The sequence below is a fragment of the Acanthaster planci genome, linkage group LG08, assembly GCF_054643075.1.
Source record: "Acanthaster planci isolate LZ-2023a linkage group LG08, COTS_SCS, whole genome shotgun sequence".
Taxonomy (NCBI): Eukaryota; Metazoa; Echinodermata; class Asteroidea; order Valvatida; family Acanthasteridae; genus Acanthaster; species Acanthaster planci.
This window is the reverse complement of record NC_141784.1, coordinates 17,430,642-17,453,449: the sequence shown is the minus strand read 5'-3', so window position 1 is coordinate 17,453,449 and position 22,808 is coordinate 17,430,642. Positions and strand designations below refer to the sequence as shown.

Below are 22,808 nucleotides of genomic sequence, written 5' to 3'. Positions count from 1 at the left end.
CCCAGACAACACGATGGCTGAACTGTTCCAAAATGGGAACACTAATCACCACTGACGCAAACACGGACCGTGGTGACGTATCCAGGTTTGGGGTACAGGGGAACCAAATGGACTTTTCCCTTTGTTCGTTTGTTTGTTTGTCGGGGTGTTTGTTTGTTTTCACAGCCCCAATAAAGATATCAGTCCCGTTTGGAAAGTACATGTACATGCGTCTCCAGTCCAGGTAGAGAACTTGCCCCCCCCCCCGCACGCAGATAGTCGGAAGAGAGTTGATGGCTGCCGACCGACTGCGAGGAATTTGTCACATCAGGCCGGCCCAAAGAAACTCCATGCGTGCCAGTTGGCATGACAGATACATGCATACAATTAAGCTCCTCTCTCGTTTAAAGCCAGTTTTACAACACCGTAGCCGACCATAAGTCATATTTCACACCGGTACATTGATTTGAAGACCCAGTTAAGCGTCAAGAAGTGGTTTTACCACTTAAAAAGGGCATTTCATAAGAAAATTTTCGAAGCCTTGGCAAACTTACTCCTTAATTTTTCGGTCTAACAGCGACACTCTCAAAAGGCAAACGAGTGGAAACCTCAAGTGTATACATGTACATGTACATCATGTTCTACGTATTCACGATCGATATGAGAGCAGTGCCATGAGTCCACTTTCAAATATTTCTTCGCCCCCCAAATTTTGCTTTTAAATGTTTTGAGACTCGAGTCTTATAAATTTGTACTCGAGTCGAGTCTACATGAGAGATTCGAGTCGAGTCATTTGCCCGTTTGGGAATTGAGTCGAGTCGCTAAAAATTGTATTGTAACTCGAGTCGAGTCATGGACTCGAGTCATGACAACTATGTTGATTTTACTGTGTTCTGTGGGGCTTGAATCCCCCCCTCCCCATTCCTGGTGCCCCCCCCAAAAGGGATGAATGGATATTCAACAAGGCTAACAAAAACTTGCCCCCCCCAAAAAAAACCCACAGCACTGAAGCTGGTTCCTCTTTGTTCCCCCCTCCCACTAGTAAAACCTAGCCACACCCAGCTAGGATATTCACTACCGCAGGACTGTTATAAGGGTAGTACGTCATGGCGGTTTTCCAATACTCGGCTCTGTTCCGTAGAGGTTCGTCTCTAAAATCGATCCCCAAATGTACGCCCACCTTGCTCAGATCAAACTCAAATAATTCAATATTTGGTTCTTTTGCATATAGCTTGATTTTCTAAATTATTATTATGCTAGTAACCTCAATGTCAGTGGTTAAAAAACAGGCGAGGACTGAGAAGAGTAAGGTGTAACGACGCCGAAAACAATAGGAAAATCGACATGCGTCTATGATTTCAGTCTGGTACACAGGACACGACTGTGTGAAATGCAATGACAGAAATCAGGGCTTAAGACTTAATCTCTCCTCATTAAAATATTCCAGATCCAGTTCGGAAGTATCAGCTGGGTAAGCACGAAATAACGCTTGATTTTATCGCCATAATTAATTTATCCCAAGCAGAAAACAGACATTTAAAGTAACACAGTTTCCCAGCTTTAGAAATTAAAGAGTCATGCAGGGTTGTGATTAGGAAAAAAAAGGTTGGCAGTTTTTGGCTGGATAATCTGACTGACAATCAAGCTAGGCCTAATTAAACGACAACGTTGGTTTTACAGTTGATTGTCCGGTTCCGCAAACTGAAGTCGTCTGAGGCTCCTGGCGGCACAAAAAATTATGTTTGTGGAAATGTAGTCATCCATAAATATTCGCAAATTATCCAGCTACCTAAGACATTACAGAATTTTGGGCAGTCATTTGAAAGACAACTGTTACTAAACTTTTTTTCGGAGGTAGGCTAGGTAATTTGTCCGGTTCCGCAAATAGCGCCCTCTGTATGACAAGTCCTGTTTTTCCGACACCGGCCGTGCGCTACAATGCTGCCACGGTCACTGACCGTCTGGAAACAATTTGTTTCCTTTGCATACGGCTTAGTTGTAAGGGTTTTTCATCGGTTATGATCTCTGTGAAAGTTATTTGTTGATGAAATATTGAAATGACATGAATCTGAAACTAAAAAAAATATTTCAAATGTTCTTACTTTGAAAGTTCACTTTCCACACTACACGACCAACAGTGGAGCTAGGATGCTGCAGTCTTTCCTCCAATCGCACACTCTTCATCAATGATATATCTGTGAATCTTTCCATTGTTTAGACCTGACAGAACTTTTATATAACATGCTGAGTCATTATTTAGCTTACATGTACTTGTTCTTGGTTTTTCTTCTTCTAGACTATCCTTGAAGAATGAATCAGTTAGGGACCTACATGTAGGACAGGATTGCTGCAACTGTACTTCTGTAGCCTAGGCTACTTACTGTCTACACATCCATGTATTTTCAGGATTCATCATTAACCGAGCAGATTTATAAACTGAAAGTGGCATTTTGTTTTTCTGGAAAGATTCTTTCGACAGTTTTTTGTGTAAAAACATACTCTAGAAATGACAGGAAGAAGACACAATGTGTAAACAAATGACGATTTTAGTCTTTAAGATAAAGCTTTGCATGAACTTCAAAACTATATATTTTTATTTATGTGTTTACAACTACAGTCATGTGCAAACGTTGAAGACCACCTGGAATTTTATTGGTATTTCTGTCACTGGGCTTGCATTATGTTGTCTTATGAATGATTACTTAACATGTTTTTACCGTGGTGCATAACATCAGTCATTGTAGCGCTATACCCATTTGAATGAACCTTTTGCAAAGGTAGGTCTTGTAGGAGATTTTGTTTGTAAGGCAGTCTAAGTAATCCGAAATAAAGGACGGCACACTAAATACTAGACTGTTAACATTTCAAATCATGGAAATGTAGTCAAATAGTTGTACCAAGATGCAATTGTGTAACACCTGCATGGTTATATTGTTCTTCAGGTTGGGGAATTTCACATAAAGATCTGTGATAGGCAAAAGTCACTGTGAGACAGCCAATGGATTGTTGTACATGTACCTGCCATGTTTGCCAGCTGCTCAAACATTTATTATTGAGAGCAACCTTTTATCTTATCATGCTAAATTTTATTTCTAACTTTTCATTATCACCATTTAATTTACTACACAACTATTTGTGGGTGCATTGTATACTTCTGATCAACTCAAAAGGGCAGCCGGTGTAGCAGAACTTGAAATCATGATATGAAACAGTTTCAGGCAGTTACTGTCTGACAAGAAACCCCCCCCCCAAAAAAAAATAAATTAAAACGTTATAACAAAACAGACTGAAAAAAGCCACGATATTCACAAGTAGCGATCTGGGCCACTAGATTTCTTTCTCGACAAATTGTGGAGTTCATTTTATCTGTACAAAACGTGGGAACAAAAATTCATTACTTCATCAATGAAAAATCATTGTTTTTCTAGATATTAACTGATGATGGGTTAGCGAAATATCAAGTAACAAATATGTCGGGTGTTGTCATACCCTTTTTTGACACATGTTATTAATATTTTTCCTGAACTGTACTTTCAGAAACAGTGACATCAACTAATCAAGTCGGTAGTATTTCCTCAAACTGAACTGTACATTACGGTGCTCAACGTACAGAGTGCACATGTACATACCGCTATTTTGAAACTATTTGTCACAGATGAGTGCTAGAAGAAGTTTAAAAATGTTTTCATGTGTTCTGAAAGAAATTTGCCTTCTTCATGGCTGAAAGAGAAACATTTTGATTTATGCTTTCGACAGCATTTACTTTTCAACATGCTCCATTCACCAGCATAATTTTCAGATGATGATCGAACCTTTTTCAAAACGTCTTACAAAAACAGAGTGCGGTTGATTTGTACAGCAGTACATGTATATCGCCAGTCGTCGATAAAAATCCATTTTCACATATCCCCATCACAATCTACATGTAGCAATGGGCAATAATCTGAAGGCATCATTGTTAGACTGATTAAAAAACTTGACTTGCTGAAAATGACCAAATGGGGCACCCTCTGTGAGCTGCTATTTCATGTGCGTGCCCCATTATGGCCTATATTTCATCATGTGGTGATGAGGGCGCACTTGCAGAACCCCCAAGTCACTACTCTGTGTGACTTGGAGGGTTTGGACTTTTAATGGGTTCGTAACGCTGCGGAATGTAAATGCAGACCCAACATAGCAATGTTCCACCGTTTGTCTTCGAAACTGTTCTTTCTCAATCAAATCTTCCCGAAATAGCCATCAAAATGCACAGGGTTTAGTTTTTTGACTGTGTAACCAGCCATTTTTGGCAAAATTCAGAGCTTTTCCTTTGCAATCCTGCCTCTCTTTACAGAACAATCTGCATACTGTGGCTGTTTACACGAACTACAGTATGCATCACACACTGCACATGCACAATGTCACCAACATCCGATATAAGCTCAACCATTTTGGAAGCAGGGGAGTATGGAAGTGTGCGTGCTGTATGCTGCATTATGAAGCTATTCACACACGTGTAGATGGTCAAGCCGATATCTGCATTTAAATCCGATAGCGTAACGAACCCATTAAAAGTCAAAGCCCTCCAAGTCACAGTCAAGGAGTTGTGACTTGGAGTTCTGCAAGTAATGTAGGCCTTGTAGGCCTATAGGCCTACATGTAGAATTTCAATCAGACAAATCCTGATGATCTACATGTACCCGGGGCAAAATTCAACTGTACCGCATTTTGTTTTCACAAAGAGGTGAATTGACTTTGGAAATGTATTTAAATGTTACCATTTTGCACCTGGCATGTGCTACAGCACAACCAGGCAAAAGTCATGCTAATTTATCATTTCCACGAAGAGACGAACATGTTTGTTTACAAAATAAGCAATTTTGATTGAGATCTATAAATGTCATTTTGTAGTTTTGTGTCATTTAAGATATCCTCTTTCATGCAGTAGCTTTACTTAAGTTAAAGGCATGTTAATTACTGGGGAAATAGGTGTTTGGAATAGAGACCAACTTCAAATGCGATTTTCTGGAAACCTAGGATTTTCTCTCTGGTGAGAAATTTGCCTCTTTGTGAAAACAGCTACAAAATGAGGAAGAAATTTATTGGCATAATAAGACGGCATATACACAAATTTTTGACTTGCATTTGATCCAACTCCTTAATGTACAAAGCAGTGGGAAACGTTTGTCAGGTCGATCAAATTATATGCGAATGCGGTCACAACCCTGACTCCTTTATGTCTAAATTAGAGGGAGCTCTGGAAAAGTGCCTACATGTATGTTAGTTAACAGGTAACAGTCATCAAAATACTGGTAGCTGTTTTGTGTCATGGGCAAATTGACTACGGATTTAGTGAGTCAGTTCAGTGAGTGTTGACATGCCAGTACTACTTCAGGAACGTCAGGTCTTTATTTTTCCATTTTTGTAATTTTTATGTTTCTTGGAGCACGGAATATTATACAGCCACTGAAGCACGATTTCACATACATTTTAAATTTGAAGAGAATGTGCATGTAAACAGTATTATTAATGTCACCCAGCTCAAGTATGTAAGCAGTGATTGCTTCCATTTGCTTTACCCATATAATTGCATCATTAACACCACAATGTTAACATCCAGAAAGTGGGCGTTGCTGAGCACCAGCACAGATATGACAGAATTTCCATCAGGCACAAAGTGATCCTAACAAATGATATGCTTTCATCTGTAGATTGATTAACTGTTGGGAGAGCCCACCATGGCAGCACCTGCAACCCCCTCAGCCCCTCCGTCATACGACGAAGCTGTAGTGGGTGGGGCGGATCCCGCCTACCCTCCAGCACAGCCAGCCTACCCTCCAGCACAGCCAGCCTACCAAAGCGAGGGCTACCCTCCACCACAGGGTGGGTACCCTGCGCCACAAGCCGCCTACCCTCCCCAAAGCACTGAAGGGTATCCACCCAGCGAAGCCTATCCCCAAGGTGCAGTGTATCAGCCGCAGCCACAGCCGCAAGCAGCAGCTACCAGTTATGGTAAGGATGGTCACACTCACGTATGATTTTATGTTCTTGTCACCTGCAATGTACATGTCTGAACAGGATGGACCTAAAATTTGTTGGTCTTCGTTACATTGGCAAATTAACTGTCTAAAGAACTTGTAGAATTCCAGTGAGCAATCAGTTTACTGCTCAACACATCATCAAAGGTGTACTGAATGCACAATTTTCTCAAGACACAAATTAGGACAGAACTCTAAAGGTGTGCCAACAGGTAGTGACAATGGAGTAATGAAGTCCTGTCATCTTCCTCTCCCCTTGGGCAACGCCATCACCTGGTTTTTGTTAAAGAGGTTAGGGAAATCCACCTCAAAAGCACTTTTGAAATTAAGGGTATGAAGCTTAAGAATGTTGAAATGACACATATTCAAACATCCTGACAATTACATAACGTTTACCCGTTAGAAGGTGTCTCTATTGTTAGTGATGCAGTGAATGTATTGAAAACAAACCAGAGTATTTTTTTAAAAATTTAAACCGATAAGTAACAGTTCAAATTATTTGCCATAAATCATTTACAAAATTAAATATGAACTTGATTGTTTCCTCCTAACTTCATAGTGTAAAAAGGAGTAGGAATTTCCCATGCTTCTGTTCCAACGTCACATGCATGTAGCACCTGTCAACACAAGAAAAGCTTCAAACACGCAGTCCATAATTTACCATCATGTGCTTAAACTGTTTAAATGAATTCGCCTTCGGCATTCAGTAAGCAGGGATACTTTGTGGTCCATACTTGAAGCCAATATTAAATCCAGTCTTCCTGTGATGCTGATGAAAAGAAACGGAAGCTGACATTCTGATCGACAGATATTAATTGACAATAATGCGGCTGTGATCAAGATCAGATGATAAATGTAACAGCGTGACAAGATATGATTGCACTACTGCTGCGCATGCGTGTAGGCTCCAAGGCCCCAGCTTAACTGTTAAAAATTAGTATTTTAGGTTTTTTCATAAAAAATTGGAAGAAATGTCATAAAAATGTTTAGCCAAATATTGAATGAATAATCCATAATTTTTTTTACAAGAGTATAAAATAATGTAAACGTTGGTACAAAATTAATTACATATAGTGAACATGCATCGAAAGCAAATCACATCCAATCCACAACTAAGCTCCGACAATTATAGATAATTGCTGATATTGATATATCATGAATTTTACTGCAAGCATGGCTGGCCTGCCACGCCTTGGTGTACCTGGCAAGAGCACTGCCCCTGGGTTGGTATTTAGTATGAAGTGGTCCAAAAACTGTAAATGAATTAAAATCGTATGCAACAATTGTGCATGTCACCAACTACATAAATCCGTGTGCTGCATAATGTATAATTCATAAGATGTGAACCATCTGTTCAAAGAGACGTTTTTTCAATTAAAGTTTTACCAGTATAGAGTACCAAAGTGACTACCTCACACGCACAGTGATGTGTGTAAACGGCATAAGTGCGAGAACCAGCGCATGAACCATAATGCGCATGTTCATGTGCTCTTCGTGTGCACTACACTGTCTGGTTCCCAATGATGTCACACTTCAGTACTCTATTCTCATGGTACTCTCCCCCCATTTCTCCCCAAAAATCAGTCTTACGGTCTGTCGCTTCTTTGCTTCCCTCCCTTCTGAAAAATTCCTAAATGAGATTTATGAGACTATCAGGCCAACAAAGTTTATGCCGTTGATTGCCTCCATAGATTACCTCAGATGGGCCAGTGAGGAGTGGTGTTTACAGTGTACATGTGTACTTAATATTTTACGTAACAAATTATTATTTACACAAGTCCAGAAAACTTTCTCCATGAAATAATTCTGAAGAAAACATGTTGAGAAGATTATATCCGCCCCGAGCAGGACTTTGAAAGGGCGTAATTTTCCAAGCAATGGAGGCTCCTTTGTTGGGGACTGCGCTTAACTGCTGTTTCACAAATGAGTTTGAAATGCATGTGTTGTGGTCGCGTCACTATCAACATACATTTGTAATTAACACTACCCACCGGCATGGCTCAATTCAACTAATGAGGGGGTGCTTCTGCTCCAGGCGGATGATATTGACTCTTAAGTAAATTTCAGTCTCACTCATTTGAGACAGTGCCCAACAAGGTCTGGACATGCTGGAAGGCACAATATCAGTCTGTGTAGAGACCAACATTCTGACCGGACACTGCATTGTACAGTATACATGTAGGTCCTACAGAAAAATCATACTTTAGCCGGGATTGCTGCAAACACAAGCTTATGTGTCTGAAATGAATATATGAAAGGGGAATTCATCGGGGGGGGGGGCCTTGTGCTCTAGACCAGTTTCTGGCATTTCCATTGTCATTCTTGCTTTTACATGTATATTTTCAAAGATGGAAACCAGGGCGCAGCATTGCACCTGGGTGGAAATGTGATGCAAAATGCCCATATATTACTGAAAGATGTCCAGTGCGATAACTTCTAATTGTTGCCTTCCAATAAGAACAAATTAAATTGATGCTGAAGTGTTTAAGAAAAATAATGCATTTTGAAATATGCATGGATTTCTGTATTCTAGCATGTATTGTATTTACTAGTGAGGCAGCATTATTGGCTAAAAAGCCTGAAATTCACTAAGTGAAGTGGTCACTGAAATTCAGGAGCCTAGCATTTAAATAGACAGGGGTACCTTGTCCTCAAAGTTACAGTATTCACCGTTGTTGAGGTGTGTAATCTCTGACCAGGTGTCACTCCAGTATTCTCCTGACAGTCAACAGATACTCAAGAAAACCCATGCTGTGCACATCAACCAGGAATTGGCAGTCAGAGTATTCACTACATGTTTGCTCTCATGTTTCTACAAGCCTATCTTTTTCTCATTTTACAAGTCTCCACCCCCCCCCGGAAAAAACGATATTTCTTTTGATGGTTTTTCTTGACTGGTTCCCAATCCCCATGCAGGTGCGTCTTTTGAAACTCGACAGGGAAATGCCTGGTCCTCTGACACAGGAAGTAAGCACAAAAATCATGTGTGGCTTGAATATTCTTTGTCAAACCTCCATTGCTGTCCATTAATGTTCCAACATAACCATTTTGTTGACACGTGCTTGTCACAGTGATGACCAGCCAAAGCCAGGAAACATGTCTGACAGTCTGTTTTGTGTCATGTATGTGAACAGCATCCATGTCCATGTCTGTTGCTAGTTGTCTTCATGCAGCCCAGTGGCGTAACTCTGGATGAGAGAAGGGCACATGCTCTTAGCACAATTGTGCCCCCCTCCCCTAGCCTTCCCCCATTGCAGCCTGTGTAGAAGCCAAAGTTCATTTGTTTTCAGTGCCCCCTTATTAAAAATGTGTGCACCCCTAGTTATCTGTGTGTTACTGATGCACCCTCTAACAAAAGTGTGCCTTTCTTTGACTTTGCAGCCTTGCACGAATGTTGTTGATTGATACATTGTTCATTGACACAATTAAATGTAACCTTTTGTGAGAAGCACCTAACCCCCTCCATTATTAACTCCCAACGGTCCTAAATCATTGTGGATCAGTTGGGCCAAGAAGCGTCCCAAATTAGCGGGACGTTCCAAGGTGGCAATATGCTGCAGCTTCTCCAAATCAAAATTGGGGCGTCATTTAACCACTTCGGGCTGGGGGCATTTATAAATGTTGATTCTGCTGGGCTGGAGAATTTTTCATTTTTTTCTGTTTTCAAAATTCTTTAAAAATTCATTCTTTTGTTCCCGAAACTGGCACAGTGCGCTGCTGACGTCTTTTCACCAGGTGCTGTGTGGCTCATCGCTGCGGTGGTGGAGCGCTTTTGTCCCCAGTAGTAATCCACTTGCACTGAATGCTACAAACAGTGGTGTACTGTTTCAAAACTATGTTGGGTTATCTCCGCTTTTGACAGTGAAAAAATGTTGGTAATTCCCTGCAGCCTGGTCTTTTGTTACGAATACGGTCTTTTGAACAAGGCCCATTTCCTTTTGTCCAATTTTGGACACCCCAGCTGTGCATATAAAGAATACATGTACGTGTCCAAAACCAGGCTCCCCTGCAGTAAGTGGTTAATCAAATCGCGGTAAATTAATGAAGGGTAAGCAGTGTAAGTCCAAAAAACCGCTTGGAATCAAGCAGGATTCTGGGATATATATGTATATTGTGGTGTTGGTACCCTTCCCCACCACTGTACACATCTATATTTTTTTAATAGATGGGATTATGGAACCAGACTGGTTCACTGGGCATTTTCCAACCATTTGTTTTGCTTTGTCTGAACATGTGCCCTTGGCTGCTGTCAGTGTAGTGTACATGTACAAGTATGTGGTACCAGGCAGTAGGCATGGTTGTATTAAACATCTTGTTGCTTTCATTTTGTCATGCATTCGGCCAATTTAATTTTAAGATTTTTCGGGGAGTCTGTGAACTGGTTCAGTTGAGCAAAGGAAGGGACAGTCATCGCACCTAATACCATATGTTTATAAACTCAGAAAGTGCTGTCTTAATGAACAAAGTCCTACATGGAAATCATGTGGATACTCTTAAGCCGTGTTCCAGTTGGACTTTTTCTTTTGCGGCCACGTGGAAACCTACCTTGACATTCCTTCGTGTCAATCTACCGTGCATTCCCACGTTGACTTTTGTGAACCGAAACAGAATGTTTAATGGCTGTGCAAGACTAGCTGAATACATTGCCAGTGCTGTGCAAATCAACATTGACCTGAGCGGGATATGACAAAATCTGGCAAGTATTTGACAAAATCTGACAAGTCCGACTAAATCTGTCACCTTCTAAGCGGCAATCAAACAAGATGTACCCGTACACATGCATGTATACCTTTATCTGGATACACTTCAGTGTCTGTGCATATGCTTGTGAAGGGTGATTGACATGACCACACCCGCAGTGAAATGTACTTGAGTTGAAATGTGCAAAAATCTACTTCTGAGCTAATGACCCTTTGGAGAAGAAATCGGCAAAGCCGTAAAACTTGCACTGTACTGGTAATTAAGCATTTTCAGTCCAGGTATATGTCAAACTTTCAACCACAACTATATTTTAGAATTTTTCCCAAACTTTTAGTCCTGTAATCCTTCATGAATCCCCCAACACCCACTGAAGGGCTGCCAAGAAAAGCAATGTATAATAGAAACACAGAATCAGGATTTTTGTTGGAGCTGCAGCTCGTATTAAACTAAAGGTGCCCTGGATTTGCAGTTCTAAATCTTGTATTTAGTTTAAAAGCTCCAGAAACCTTCTTGTTGACAGAGAAGATTTTCATGACCCCCCAAAACAATTCCTTTTCCAAATATTTCAACTTTACACAGGAACCTCACCATCCGACGATGTGGAAGGTTTTTCGGCTCAAAGAAGCCTGAATGACAAGAGCATCCGACGCAAGTTTATTCTGAAGGTGAGCTGCATAGAAACGACACCTGGGGGGTGGGGCCTTGGAAAGCAAGAAGGTGTTTCCCCCCCCTCCATCCCAAGCCTTCTGGATCTCTCCCACCCCCAACCCATCCACTTGCAGAGCAAATCAACCCACATAAATCACAAACAGATCCCAATTGAGTTTTGCACGCAGCAACTTGTATTGTCAAGTTGGGATTGGTACATTTGTAAGCTTTGGGGGACATTCCGGGAGAGAGGACGTCATGTTGGAAATCAAAGTCAGTTTTTTTTCTACGGTTATTTCGAGACTCCTACATGCTGTTGGGTAGTCTTGGTTCCAAGACCCCCCTGTAGTTTATTCCACTACACTAACCATAGCAAGCTGTTAGGGGCTGGTACGCCTCAAAGAGGGCGCTGTCACAGTGTATTGCATAAATTATATCTCAAGATGTGCTTTGTGTCAGGGAGGTGGTAATTTGAAATGAATTAAAAGCCACACACTGCACACATATCGGATCGTAGCACCATGGAAGGTGTCTTGAACCCAAGACTAGCTGTTGGCTGTTACACAGCCACATGAAATTAAACGTAATAGTTGGGAAAATACTTCTGGCTAGATTTTCATTTCATTTTCATTTCATTTCATTTATTATTTCGCAAGTCAATACAACAAAATGACAAAACAAAAAAAAGTACACCCCTGCTGGATTGCTAATAAGTTAACCTAAAAACTATCTGGTAGCTCTCCAGGCGCATTTACAAAGTAACGAAACAGAAAAAAAAATTGATTGATTAGTTTTAATTTATTTTGAGATTATTTTAGGCTTTGATTTTACTGCAAATTGTTTCATATTTCTGTTGTTGCCAGGTCTACCTAATTTTGACTGCCCAGCTTGCCGTCACATTTGGAGTTGTGTGCCTTTTCTATTTCGTGTAAGTCCTTGGACCCCCCAAAATGCATTGTATATTTTCCTCTCAGTGTGCAAAAGAAAGCAAACTTCTGCAAAATTTTTAGCCCGAAAACCTTTTTAACCAAATTTTTAATAATTATTTGACCCTTGAATTCAGTGGCCCCTGTGACATTTTGTGTCAGTGTAACATTTAGAGTCATTGCCTTTGACAGTTGTTCTTTAACTTTATGAAGAATCGTCCTCCCTCTATTTTATCAACAGGGACTCGGTAAGGTTTTTTGTCCAACGGAACCAGGCCATGTACTGGGCATCGTAGTAAGTACAGCCGGTCAATATTTCTTGCAGATGGCATCACTGTGTACACGCACATGTGCATGCACACCACATGGGGAAATATTTGAAGGGTCAACTGTTATATTGCTATCGTTCTATAGTTCACAGTGTGGTTGATGTATACAAATGTTGACTGCTTTTAAGATGCTATAGTGAAACTATGCCAATCAGTGTCAATTATGAGTCATCAGAGGTGGGAAGTGAAGAAGGTAACATGATGCTACATGTAATCTGACCATGTGGGTGATGACATAGATGGCTTGTGGATTGCTTTCATGTAGTTGCAGTGTACACTGTCAAAGATGGGCAGAGAACATTGCTTTTTTTGAGTAAAAAGAAATGAGCAGGTAAGTGGGGACCAACACTATTCACTTTTCACTACTTGAGCATTCGACCTTCAATTTCATCGAATACCTGAGTATTCGATTGCACCGACCGGCAGATTGTTGATGAACAAACCATATACAAAATCAGCTGCAATAACACACAATTGTACATTATGATCAAGGTAATAGCTTCTCACATCTAGGAGTATCTCCAGCCACGATTTAGCAAGATTTAAGAGATGAACAAGAGTTCTTGCTCTGTTGAAAGTTTCTGTTCCTTTTAAATTGTTTAATGAATAATTTACTTTTTAAATTGATGTAAGATTTCTGACGCTTTTCATTTGAATCTGCTTGAAACAAGCCTCCATGGTGCAATATTTCTCATTTAGAACAAAAGAAGATTTTTCCCTTCCTGTTCATGAATTTTCCATTCGAATATCCAAATCCGAAAAATAACATTTGAATATTCGGATATTTGGCACAGCCCTAACACATCATACCAAAAAATGGAGTTCCCGGATATGAACTGTTGTCAAACAGAGGGAAAATGTTGGGAAAAAAAGCAGGCAGATAATTTCTTGCTTATTGGACTGAAAATCTCTGACTCATTTGCTCGGACCCACGTGTCTCTTGTAGTTTGCATAGCTCTGGTGAGCCAATGCAGTCTCACAAGCACTCTCTCTTACTTGTTTTGGTTTTGCAGTGGTATCTTCCTGTTTGTCTACATCGTGCTTGTATGCTGTGCTGACTTCCGTCGCAAGACACCCCACAACTTCATTGCGCTTGCCATATTCGTAAGAAATAGTCACAATTTACATGGTATTCTGTATACCGGACAGTCAGTGGAGTATGTTCAGCCTTGTTCCTTCTCTTGGATGGACTCAAGCGGGTCCCTGGCAGGATTTCAAACAGGGCCGTAGCACTGCTTCATGGCCCTAGTTGAACCACAGTGGACCAGGTGCTACCGTCACGGTTTCCACAGTGTCTTAGCTTCACCTGCAGTCACCAACACAATTATTCCCAGTTCAGTTTTTCTTTTATCAATAACAAAAAGCAGTCCTTGTCCTGAAGGTGTCCCTCATAGTCTGTTGCCCAAACATTTAGCTGGAGCCTTCTCTTTTAAGTGAAGTTTAGTCCCACTGTGGTTAACCGTGGTTTGTGCTTAGACTGTCGTCAGTAAACCTGTTGGTGGTAGCTTGCTCTAAAGGAGGGGCAAACAGTTAATAATAATAGTCAGTTCTTATATAGCGCATATTACAGAATGTCTCTATGTGATTAATATCATTATCCCTACACATTGTGCTCACATCATCTGAACATTCCTGAAACCATTCTCAGCTCCCTGGGGAACATACCAGCCTAATGCTGCCATTTTGGTGCACACGGCTAAACAAAATCATGTCTGCCCTCACAGGTACCCATTTACTCCTGGGTGGAGAGAGGCACATAGGGATAAAGTGACTTGCCCAAGATCACAACATGTTGCCACCAGCTGGATTCGAACCCCTCGACTCTATGATCGGAAGCTACAAACACTAACCACTAGGCCACATGCCCCCCCCCAGTTAAGGAATCTGTAACAGTTCTTTGTAACAGCTTTTACGTGCACAGGAATGAGTGTCACGGAAATCATTCTTTTTGTCACTTACTCCGTGCCTTTCCACAAGCCTTAAACTGATTTTCATCTCGTATGTGTTGCATCAACAGACCCTGAGTCTGGCCTACATGACTGGCACCATTGCAAGGTAAGCAATTTGGAAGGCTAAGCAGATGTGGTCCAAGACTCTCAGTCCATAACCCCTTTGGGAATGATGTGGAAGAATGCCAGAACATTGCTGAATCGTTTTAGCAATTGAGTCCATTACCTGTGATTCCCCCAAGATTTGGCAGGATATCCTAGCTGGCTTCTGTCAAACACCCTAGGATATCATAGGGATCCTGCGCTTGGGATATCCTAAGTTGTGTCTCACACCAGCAGATCCTGCACCCAGGGTATCCTAGGTTGTGTCACACACCTTCAGATCCTGCACCCAGGATATCCCAGGCTGTGTCATATGCCTTCAGATGCTGCACCCAGGATATCCTAGGTTGTATTACGCACCTTCAGATCCTGCACCCAGGATATCCTAGGTTGCGTCACACACCTGCAGATCGTGCACCCAGGATATCCTAGGTTGTGTCACACACCTTCAGATTCTGCACCCAGGATGTCCCAGGTTTTGTCACACCTTCAGACACCCAGGATATCCCAGGCTGTGTCACACACCTTCAAATTCCTGCTCCCAAGTTATCCTATATTGTGTCACACACTTTGTGAACCTCTAGGGAATAAGTTATGTGGTAGCAAGTTCAGGTTACAAAAATTGTAATTCCACCCGTCTGTGTTTTCTGATGTTGCAGTTTCTACCATGAAGGTGGTGGCCGGACTGTTCTTATCGCTATTGGCATTTGTGCTGTAAGTTTGATGCATAAACAGTAATGAACAGTCCACGGATCCTTTTGTTTCATTTTAACCCTTTGACGCCGGGACTTTTTTCTGAAAGCCGACTCCGAGAATTCCAGCCCTGCTTGGCCACAATGCCACCTGCCAAACCGCAAATTCTCGGTTTATGGCCCCGCGTGCTCTGCACGCTTTGATTTACCCAGTGAAAAGGCTGATTGTTCGGTGGCATGTTGCTCTGCTCAAGCTTCCACATTCCCGTTGCCTCTTTTCAGAGTGGGGACTATTGTGAAGCTGGTGATTATGATGCAAATTCGGCCTTTTCATTTCTTTGCAACACACAAAGGCCAATCACCAAACATACAAGAGCCAGGGACTGCCTTCTTTCACTATGTTCGCTCAAGCGTGGGCCGAGAATAATAGCTGAAAAGCGGGCTTTTTACAGCGGCTCTTACCGCTTCGCGGCGCGAAGGGGTTAAGCAATGTTGCACCACTCTTTGTGCTCTTACGTATACATGTGAAGGAATGAGTTCCCCATATTGGTATCATCAATACACCTTCCAGGATTTCTAAGAGAGTCACCAGCGAAGTTTGTGACGCTTGATTTGTGGGCTGTCTTTGGACATATAATCATGGTCAGAAACTGACGAGAATGACAATTTTTCTCCATGCAAACAGAGTTCCCTGAAGTGCGACACTACTAGAGTACATTCTCGTACTTGCTTACTGACTCACAAATGCTTTCATGTACACAATTTTCAGTTTCTCTCATCAGTTAAGTGTCGCCGAAAGATCTTGGTCAGTCCCATCACGATTAGTTACATTAGAATTTGTCCACCCATCTTTGGCACAAGTTAAAACATGGAAGAGACTAGTCATCAAACAAAGAAGCTCTTTCCGTGTAGAATATGAACCTTTCTCTTTGACTTCATGACAAACAGTTTCAATGACAGTCCTATTTATTGTGTTCAAACTAGGTGCCCGACTGGCACTAAACCCCCCATGATTTTAGCCCAAAACAGGTGTATTACCAAAACAAACTTAATGAAATTCCGTCTCATTAGTGCACCACTCAAATGAAAGGTCCTCTTGTTCTCTTTCATGTGGTACCTCATTTTTTATTGCGGTGCTTGTAGTTCTGAAGAAGTGTTAAATTTCCATTTTTAACTCTGTACACTTCTTCTCGGAATTGCCCAAATGTCTGTTGAACAATAAATAACACCACTTTGACACAGTATTCGCAATGACATTTGCTGCCAAAGCAGGTTAGACTTGCAAATACCAGACTTCCATTGGTATTTCGATTTGCACTGAGAATGACCTCCCTTGTGTATTTCCTGTGACAACCTGTTGGTGTGTTGGAGAGCTCATTGCTTTGATGTATTAATATCAGCAGTGTACAGCTTCCATTCTGTCCTTTGTATCATATCATGTGTCTTCATTAGAGCCACACTGTAAAACTGACGCCGTGTTTTGAATTGTGCTGTTGGTTTTCCAGGGGGTGACCATTGGCATCACGCTGTTCTCGATCCAGACCCGGTTTGACTTCACCTCCTGTGGGGGGTTCCTATTTGTCTTCGCCTGGTCCCTCTTCCTGTTTGGCTTCATTGCCATATTCACGTACAGCCAGGTGAGTAAAGCAGTTGGTGGCTGGTGTTTTGTCAGAATCCAAGCTGGCAAGTCGACATGGGCGAGCTTGGTCGGCGGAGGTCTTGGTTCAGGTCCCCTCCACCGACCACTGTGCCTGACCAAACTACTTACGGGATTCCTATCAGTCAGCCGACTGTGGCGAGTGCTGTGGTCGCTGGTCAAGTGGTTAAGATGTTCGCACTAGTCGTGGGTGTTGACAGGGATGACAACGGAGAGATGCTTCACTCTTCCCTCACCCTCCTTCCAAAATGATTTTGGAAAATGAAAAATTTTAATAAGGAGAACAAATTAAGGGAAAGAAACGAGAATAAATGGAGGGGATGAAAATCACCAAATTGCCTCAAAAATACCTCGGGAATAGCAGTGTTGGAGCCGAGTAGTTTTCAAGTACCAAGGTTCTCTGCCAAATATTGAACTGGATAGGAGGAAATAAAGCTGGAGTGCAAAGGCACTTGATGGCAAATGCACTATGGCAAGATCACAATCTAAATGTAAAACATCAGACACTCCCAATTTTGTAAAAGTTAATTTTGGGACAAAAGTACTCTGTGAACTCGGCTGAGTACTTGTTGAGTACTTTTGTCATATTAACTTGATATCTGTTCATAAATAGCCTAAGACAGTTTCCCGGCTTCAACAACGTGCAACGCATTAACATCTGATAATGCCCGCTGCATAAAAATGTGCTGGCACCTGGAAACTAGACAGTTTAATCCATTCTTATTGGTGAAGAGTTTGTGTGCACAGCTGCATGTAGAACTCGCCATGCGTGCATCAGGTCCGTATAAGGAAATTCCTCTGGACTACTTGCACAAGGAATATACCATGAAATGGTCTGGGAAAATGAAAGTAAAATTCCTGAGCAAAATCTATGGAAATGTATCATATATTGACTTCTTTCAACTCTCTGACTAAAACAATATTTATGAATGGGAATAAATTTATGTGCTTGGTCGATCTCTAATGTGTAAAAGCAGCTCAAGAGAATGAATGCTGGGCTGGTCTTAAACACACCTTTAAGACTGGCCAAGCCTACATTTATTCCCTTATTACACAGTGATAGTATGAAGTCATCATTTTCTTTTGTAATCTTACCATTGTGCATAAATTTACCATCAGACGCCTTTGTACTCCAGCTTTATTCCCTCCTAAACAGTGCAATATTTGGCAGAAAACGTGGAACTGGAAGGGTACTTTATTGCAACACTGCACAATTGACCCCACTTCACTGTTGACGGTTTTTAGTTTGCTGCCTTGATATTTTTATGTTGAAAAATTTGATATGAATGAATGAAGATGTTTTTGTCTTAAGTTTTTCTCCTTCTGTTCCCCATCTTTAATAAGCAAAGCACCAAATGTACACTTTTTCATCCATCCAGATCCTGTACACTGTGTATGCCTGGTTGGCTGCCGTGCTGTTCTCCTTGGTAGGTTCCTTTAGCGAGTTCTAAATGGAGCAAAACCTGTAGTTTGCCACACTGAAGCCAAAGTTTGTTATTGTTCAAAATGCTTTCCCCTTGCTTCTGCTGGAGGGGCGTGTGTCAGTAGGCCTTAACAAATCGCCCATATTGAACTGAAAGTGAAGTTAGCTGTTTCATTTTGGCAACGAAGAGTAAAACACAAAGCACTGATATAAGACTTCATTACAAATGAATGTCATTTATGCTGAAGAAAACATGTAGAATTTGTTATATATATCTAAATGTTTTAAGCCGCATTTAAAAAAAAAAAGCGAGGCATGGAACCCTAGATAGCCTGGCACAAAAATGGCCTCCTAAATTGATCCTTGAGTTGCTTATGGTCTGATCATATCCTAGTTTTTGGCCTACGACACCCAGCTTCTTGTCGGCGGCCGACGCTACGAGTTGAGCCCCGAGGAGTACATCTTTGGCGCCCTCAATCTGTACATCGATGTGGTGTACCTCTTCCTGATTATCCTTTCACTGGTAGGGGGCGGCAATCGCTAGAGGCATGGTCACACACTTCCTACGTGTAAGCCCCACACTTGAGGTGTGTTTCGTGTGGAATATATTTTGATAACACATGGATAAATTCTTGTCAAGTTCACTGCATGAAGTCCTGTGTAGACAGTTACTAAAATTCCCAAATGTCACCTGATCTTGCAAAATGAGTCTTAAAGTAATGTTTCTTCACCTTTATTTTTGTCGTAATTTATAATTTTGAGAGCAGTGTTTGAGCTTTTTATCTTGATACGGCACTCAGTTTGGCATTCTTATGTAAATGGATATTATGTGGGTGAAACAGATGTTGAGGTTTGGTGTTGATTTACACTGTGCAGGGATTCTTTTCAAAGTCTTTCACTCAAAAGTTACTGTAGGGGCTTCGGATTCACGTCAAGTGAAGCCACAAATTTGTCGCCTACAAATTGACTAAATTTTTGGTAAAAGGTCAACTGGATTTCTCAGAAGTGGTCCATTTCAGGGCCTCCAAATTGTCTCGCGGATGGTGTCTGTTAAAATGGAAAAACCAAAAGCTCCTAATCAGCTGACTTCTCTTTGAAGCGTGGGTACATGGTAACGAGACAGTGTACCGTGGATGTGTACAGGGTATTGCATTATGGACATGACATTGATACGGTTTGATGAACAAACAAAACTAATTTCAAAGGTCAGATGGATTTCAAATAAAATGATTTTTTTCAAAAAAAAAGAGACAATTTGAAATTACAAACGTTGCAAAAGTAAAAGGTTTACTCATGAATACAAAGTAGATCTAACGTTAAAGATTCTTCGCTCTCTATTTCCTAGTCACGATGATAAGTTGTAGTGAATTGCAAACAAAACACAAAAAGTATTGCTAGGATAGTACTGGTCCCACTTGTATAGCTAAGCTGTAGGCAGTAATCAGGTATTTTTGGAATGTTTACTGTTGTTTGTCTGACAGGGCGGCAATGCTCATCCAGCACTTTGAAGTGCCAGAGTTCTAACTCACTTTGTGTCCTTCACTCTGAAGTGGGCAATTTAAATGAAGTAAAATTAAATCATGATTATAAATCCTTCACATCAAATACACTTGCTGAATCCAAAAAGCTGATTCAAATCGAAACAAGTGGACAGAATCGAACATTATGATAAAAACCTTGCCAACCCAGATTTTGTGTAACACATATCATGTGCATTCATACATCTTTAATACTAGGAACTGGAAGGCTCACAGTCATGACGAGGGGGGTTGCTGTTTAAAATGTGCAAAACCTGCTAACATTTCTAATCAGTAAAAAACAAAATAAAAAAATTTAAACGTTTTTGCCCTTTTACCCCCCAAAAATACATATGTGGATTTAAATCAGTGATTTTTCGAAAAAATTCTTTGATTTAAATCGCAATTTAAATCAGGGTGATTTAAATCGGACAACCCTGACCCTTTAACCTTGAGGTGTGCGTGCTGTGTAAATCACTGTACGTCCACCAGTTGCATCGAGCGCGAAGCCGCTGTTGTAACGGCCACAGAGCTTGTTGCATTTTCAGTGTCCAGTACGCTGCTTGGCTGAGATATGTTGGCCTGCTGCTACCATGACGTGCGAAGGAGTGCTGCTTCAACTTCCGGAAATTGGGTGTCATTTCCTGTCCTTATGAAACATAATGTGTCTTTTCCTCCCTATATCATACTTGATGATAAATTTCTTAAAAGGTCAACTGCACTCTCATAAGATTCTGAAAGATAAAGTGGCAGTAAAAGTAGAAGGTGAATGATCCCCATCCCCATTCATTTAAGGTCCTGATATAGAGAGGCTTGATCACAGTCACGCGGAGCAATTTAGTTTGCAAAAATTAATGCCCCTCAAAATGTAACTTGCTTTGAATGACGTGCAGCTAGCATGCCCATCATGCAGGAATGAAAAATGTTCAAGTTTGTTGACTTTGTTCTTACGCAGAGTGCTTCAATGATATTAAACACTTGAGGTGGAAGTTTTGGTATCATGCAGTAACTCGCCCCCCCCGCCCACTAAAAAATATCAGATACTTTTTCGAAGTAGAAACCTTAGCATTGATGTTGATATTGTAATATCAATACATTGTATGATTTGACTATGTATGTCCAGTGCATCGTTCAGTTTGGCTTAACTCCTCTGTGTTTTATATTGAAATATGTTTTTTTTAAATGTCACATGCTTTATGTCCTTCGGTCACAAGTGCACCTGCTTATTGCAGTGGTAGGTACCGTTTCTGTATCCAATATTACTAATGACTCAAATTAGCCATTTCCTATGAATGTTTTAAGGTCCAGTGCTTGTTGTGTTGGACGATTCTCAATCAGAAGAGGGATTTCGGTCATTCTGTGCTATTATTATTTAAAACGAATGATGTGAAATCTGTGAAAGCTTTCTTCATTGTACCTTAACGTTTCAAACAATGAAGCTGTAACCCTTTCTTCTCGGTAAAACCGCGGTAGTCCACTGCTAAAAATAATTGCATGTATGGCATACAAGAATTGTAAGAATGTGCAGAAATGTTACGCCGTAGTGTATTGGTACCGAGCGTTACACATTGTCGACATCATATTTTTAAAAGTATAGATATTTTTGAGAGATGTTTTGCGTTTACTGTTAGCCGCCGTACCGTGTGCCTTTTGTTTCGTGTGAAAGATGAATGGTAATATACTTGTACTCTTGTACTAAGGTGTTTAGTTTACATTAAAACAGTGGAGTGAATGGTGGATTTTTACTACAGTAGGCTTCTACACAACGTGCCCGTTGATATTCGAAAGTACATATTCATGTACTTGTATTTTATTTATTTATTTTTTTGAAATATGTAATCAGTACTGTTGAAAGTCATTTGAATGCTACACGGAGCTGGCTGGATAACCGTTGGCACTTTCTTTCAGCAACCTTCCCAGACAAATGACGACCCGATGAAGATTGTATGCACGCAGCAAGGGCACTTTCAGGGGAACACAGTTTTCAAGGCAGATTTGTCAAAATTGACATTTTCACCACTTGAAGATATTTGGGGGACCATTAAGCCAAGGTCAGCCCGCCGAAACTCACCGTGCGGTCCAACATAGAAAAGGACACACAGTCCACGCAAACTTAACATGGTCTCTGGTCGTCGATTGGGTAGAGTACAGCAGAACTATCCAAGGTAACTTCTTAAAGGTCTCGAGGAGAGTGTCACATTAAATGTGTGTACATACTTTGTATTTTATTGGATAACAAGACTGTCTGCACTATGAAAATAATGTTATTTGTGTCTGTCAATTTACGTTCGTGGTGTGATCCACACCCAATCTATTTGCCGGTATTAAAATGATTGTGAGAAAGGTTGGAATTTGTTAAAGGTATTGCATGCAAGTAAAAACTTGATTGACTGGGTTTTCAGCAGCAAGGTTAGGCTTTCTTTGCTGGCGGTCTTGTGAGAAAATCCGTCTTCGGGTTTCGAGAGATATTAAACATGTGCCTTTCAGATCGTGGGCACATGAAACTTTGGATAGCGGGGTTCACTTCAGAACCGGCTTCTCCTTTTATAGAGTTAATGGAATGGTATTGAAATAATAACTCCTGAGCTCATAATTATTTAGATTTCGATATACGACATAAACCAAGCATAAAAAAAGACATATGAACTACATGTACATTTATTATTGAATATTGCATGATGTTATTAGATGGTGGTAGAATCTTAGGTTTGATGAGTATATGATATGGATTAAAGGTATCAGGTTTTGTTAATTTCTGTTTTTGGGATGTCGTTTAAGTGCATAATGTCTTCTTATAGAAGGTGTGATCTTGGTGTCAGCCATTGTATCGTGAATACAAATATGCAAGTCAGAAGTGTTTGTGCTGTG

General features: G+C 40.9%; 1 protein-coding gene across 2 annotated transcripts; it reads left to right on the top strand.

The window, feature by feature from the left end:
* Positions 1 to 1,324: 1,324 nt before the first annotated feature.
* LOC110987582 (protein lifeguard 2-like) lies at positions 1,325 to 22,794 on the top strand. Of its 2 annotated transcripts, XM_022250422.2 has the most exons (12): positions 1,325 to 1,450; positions 5,670 to 5,970; positions 8,913 to 8,963; positions 11,277 to 11,362; positions 12,209 to 12,273; positions 12,513 to 12,566; positions 13,614 to 13,704; positions 14,618 to 14,655; positions 15,311 to 15,365; positions 16,849 to 16,980; positions 18,380 to 18,427; positions 18,818 to 22,794. In XM_022250422.2, exons 2-12 carry the CDS (start codon positions 5,697 to 5,699, stop codon positions 18,965 to 18,967), a joined length of 1,044 nt encoding a protein of 347 aa, XP_022106114.1. In that variant the 5' UTR covers positions 1,325 to 1,450; positions 5,670 to 5,696; the 3' UTR covers positions 18,968 to 22,794. The 2 variants fall into 2 exon arrangements, with proteins under 2 accessions (XP_022106114.1, XP_022106117.1); XM_022250425.2 differs by lacking the exon at positions 8,913 to 8,963.
* The last annotated feature ends 14 nt before the right edge of the window (positions 22,795 to 22,808 follow it).

Coding starts and splice junctions, on each gene's coding strand:
- LOC110987582 (XM_022250422.2), top strand. CDS start 5,697: ATGGCAGCACCTGCAACCCCCTCAGCCCCTCCGTCATACGACGAAGCT. Junction 14,656..15,310: donor ATGACTGGCACCATTGCAAG/GTAAGCAATTTG, acceptor CTGATGTTGCAG/TTTCTACCATGAAGGTGGTG. Junction 15,366..16,848: donor TCGCTATTGGCATTTGTGCT/GTAAGTTTGATG, acceptor TTGGTTTTCCAG/GGGGTGACCATTGGCATCAC.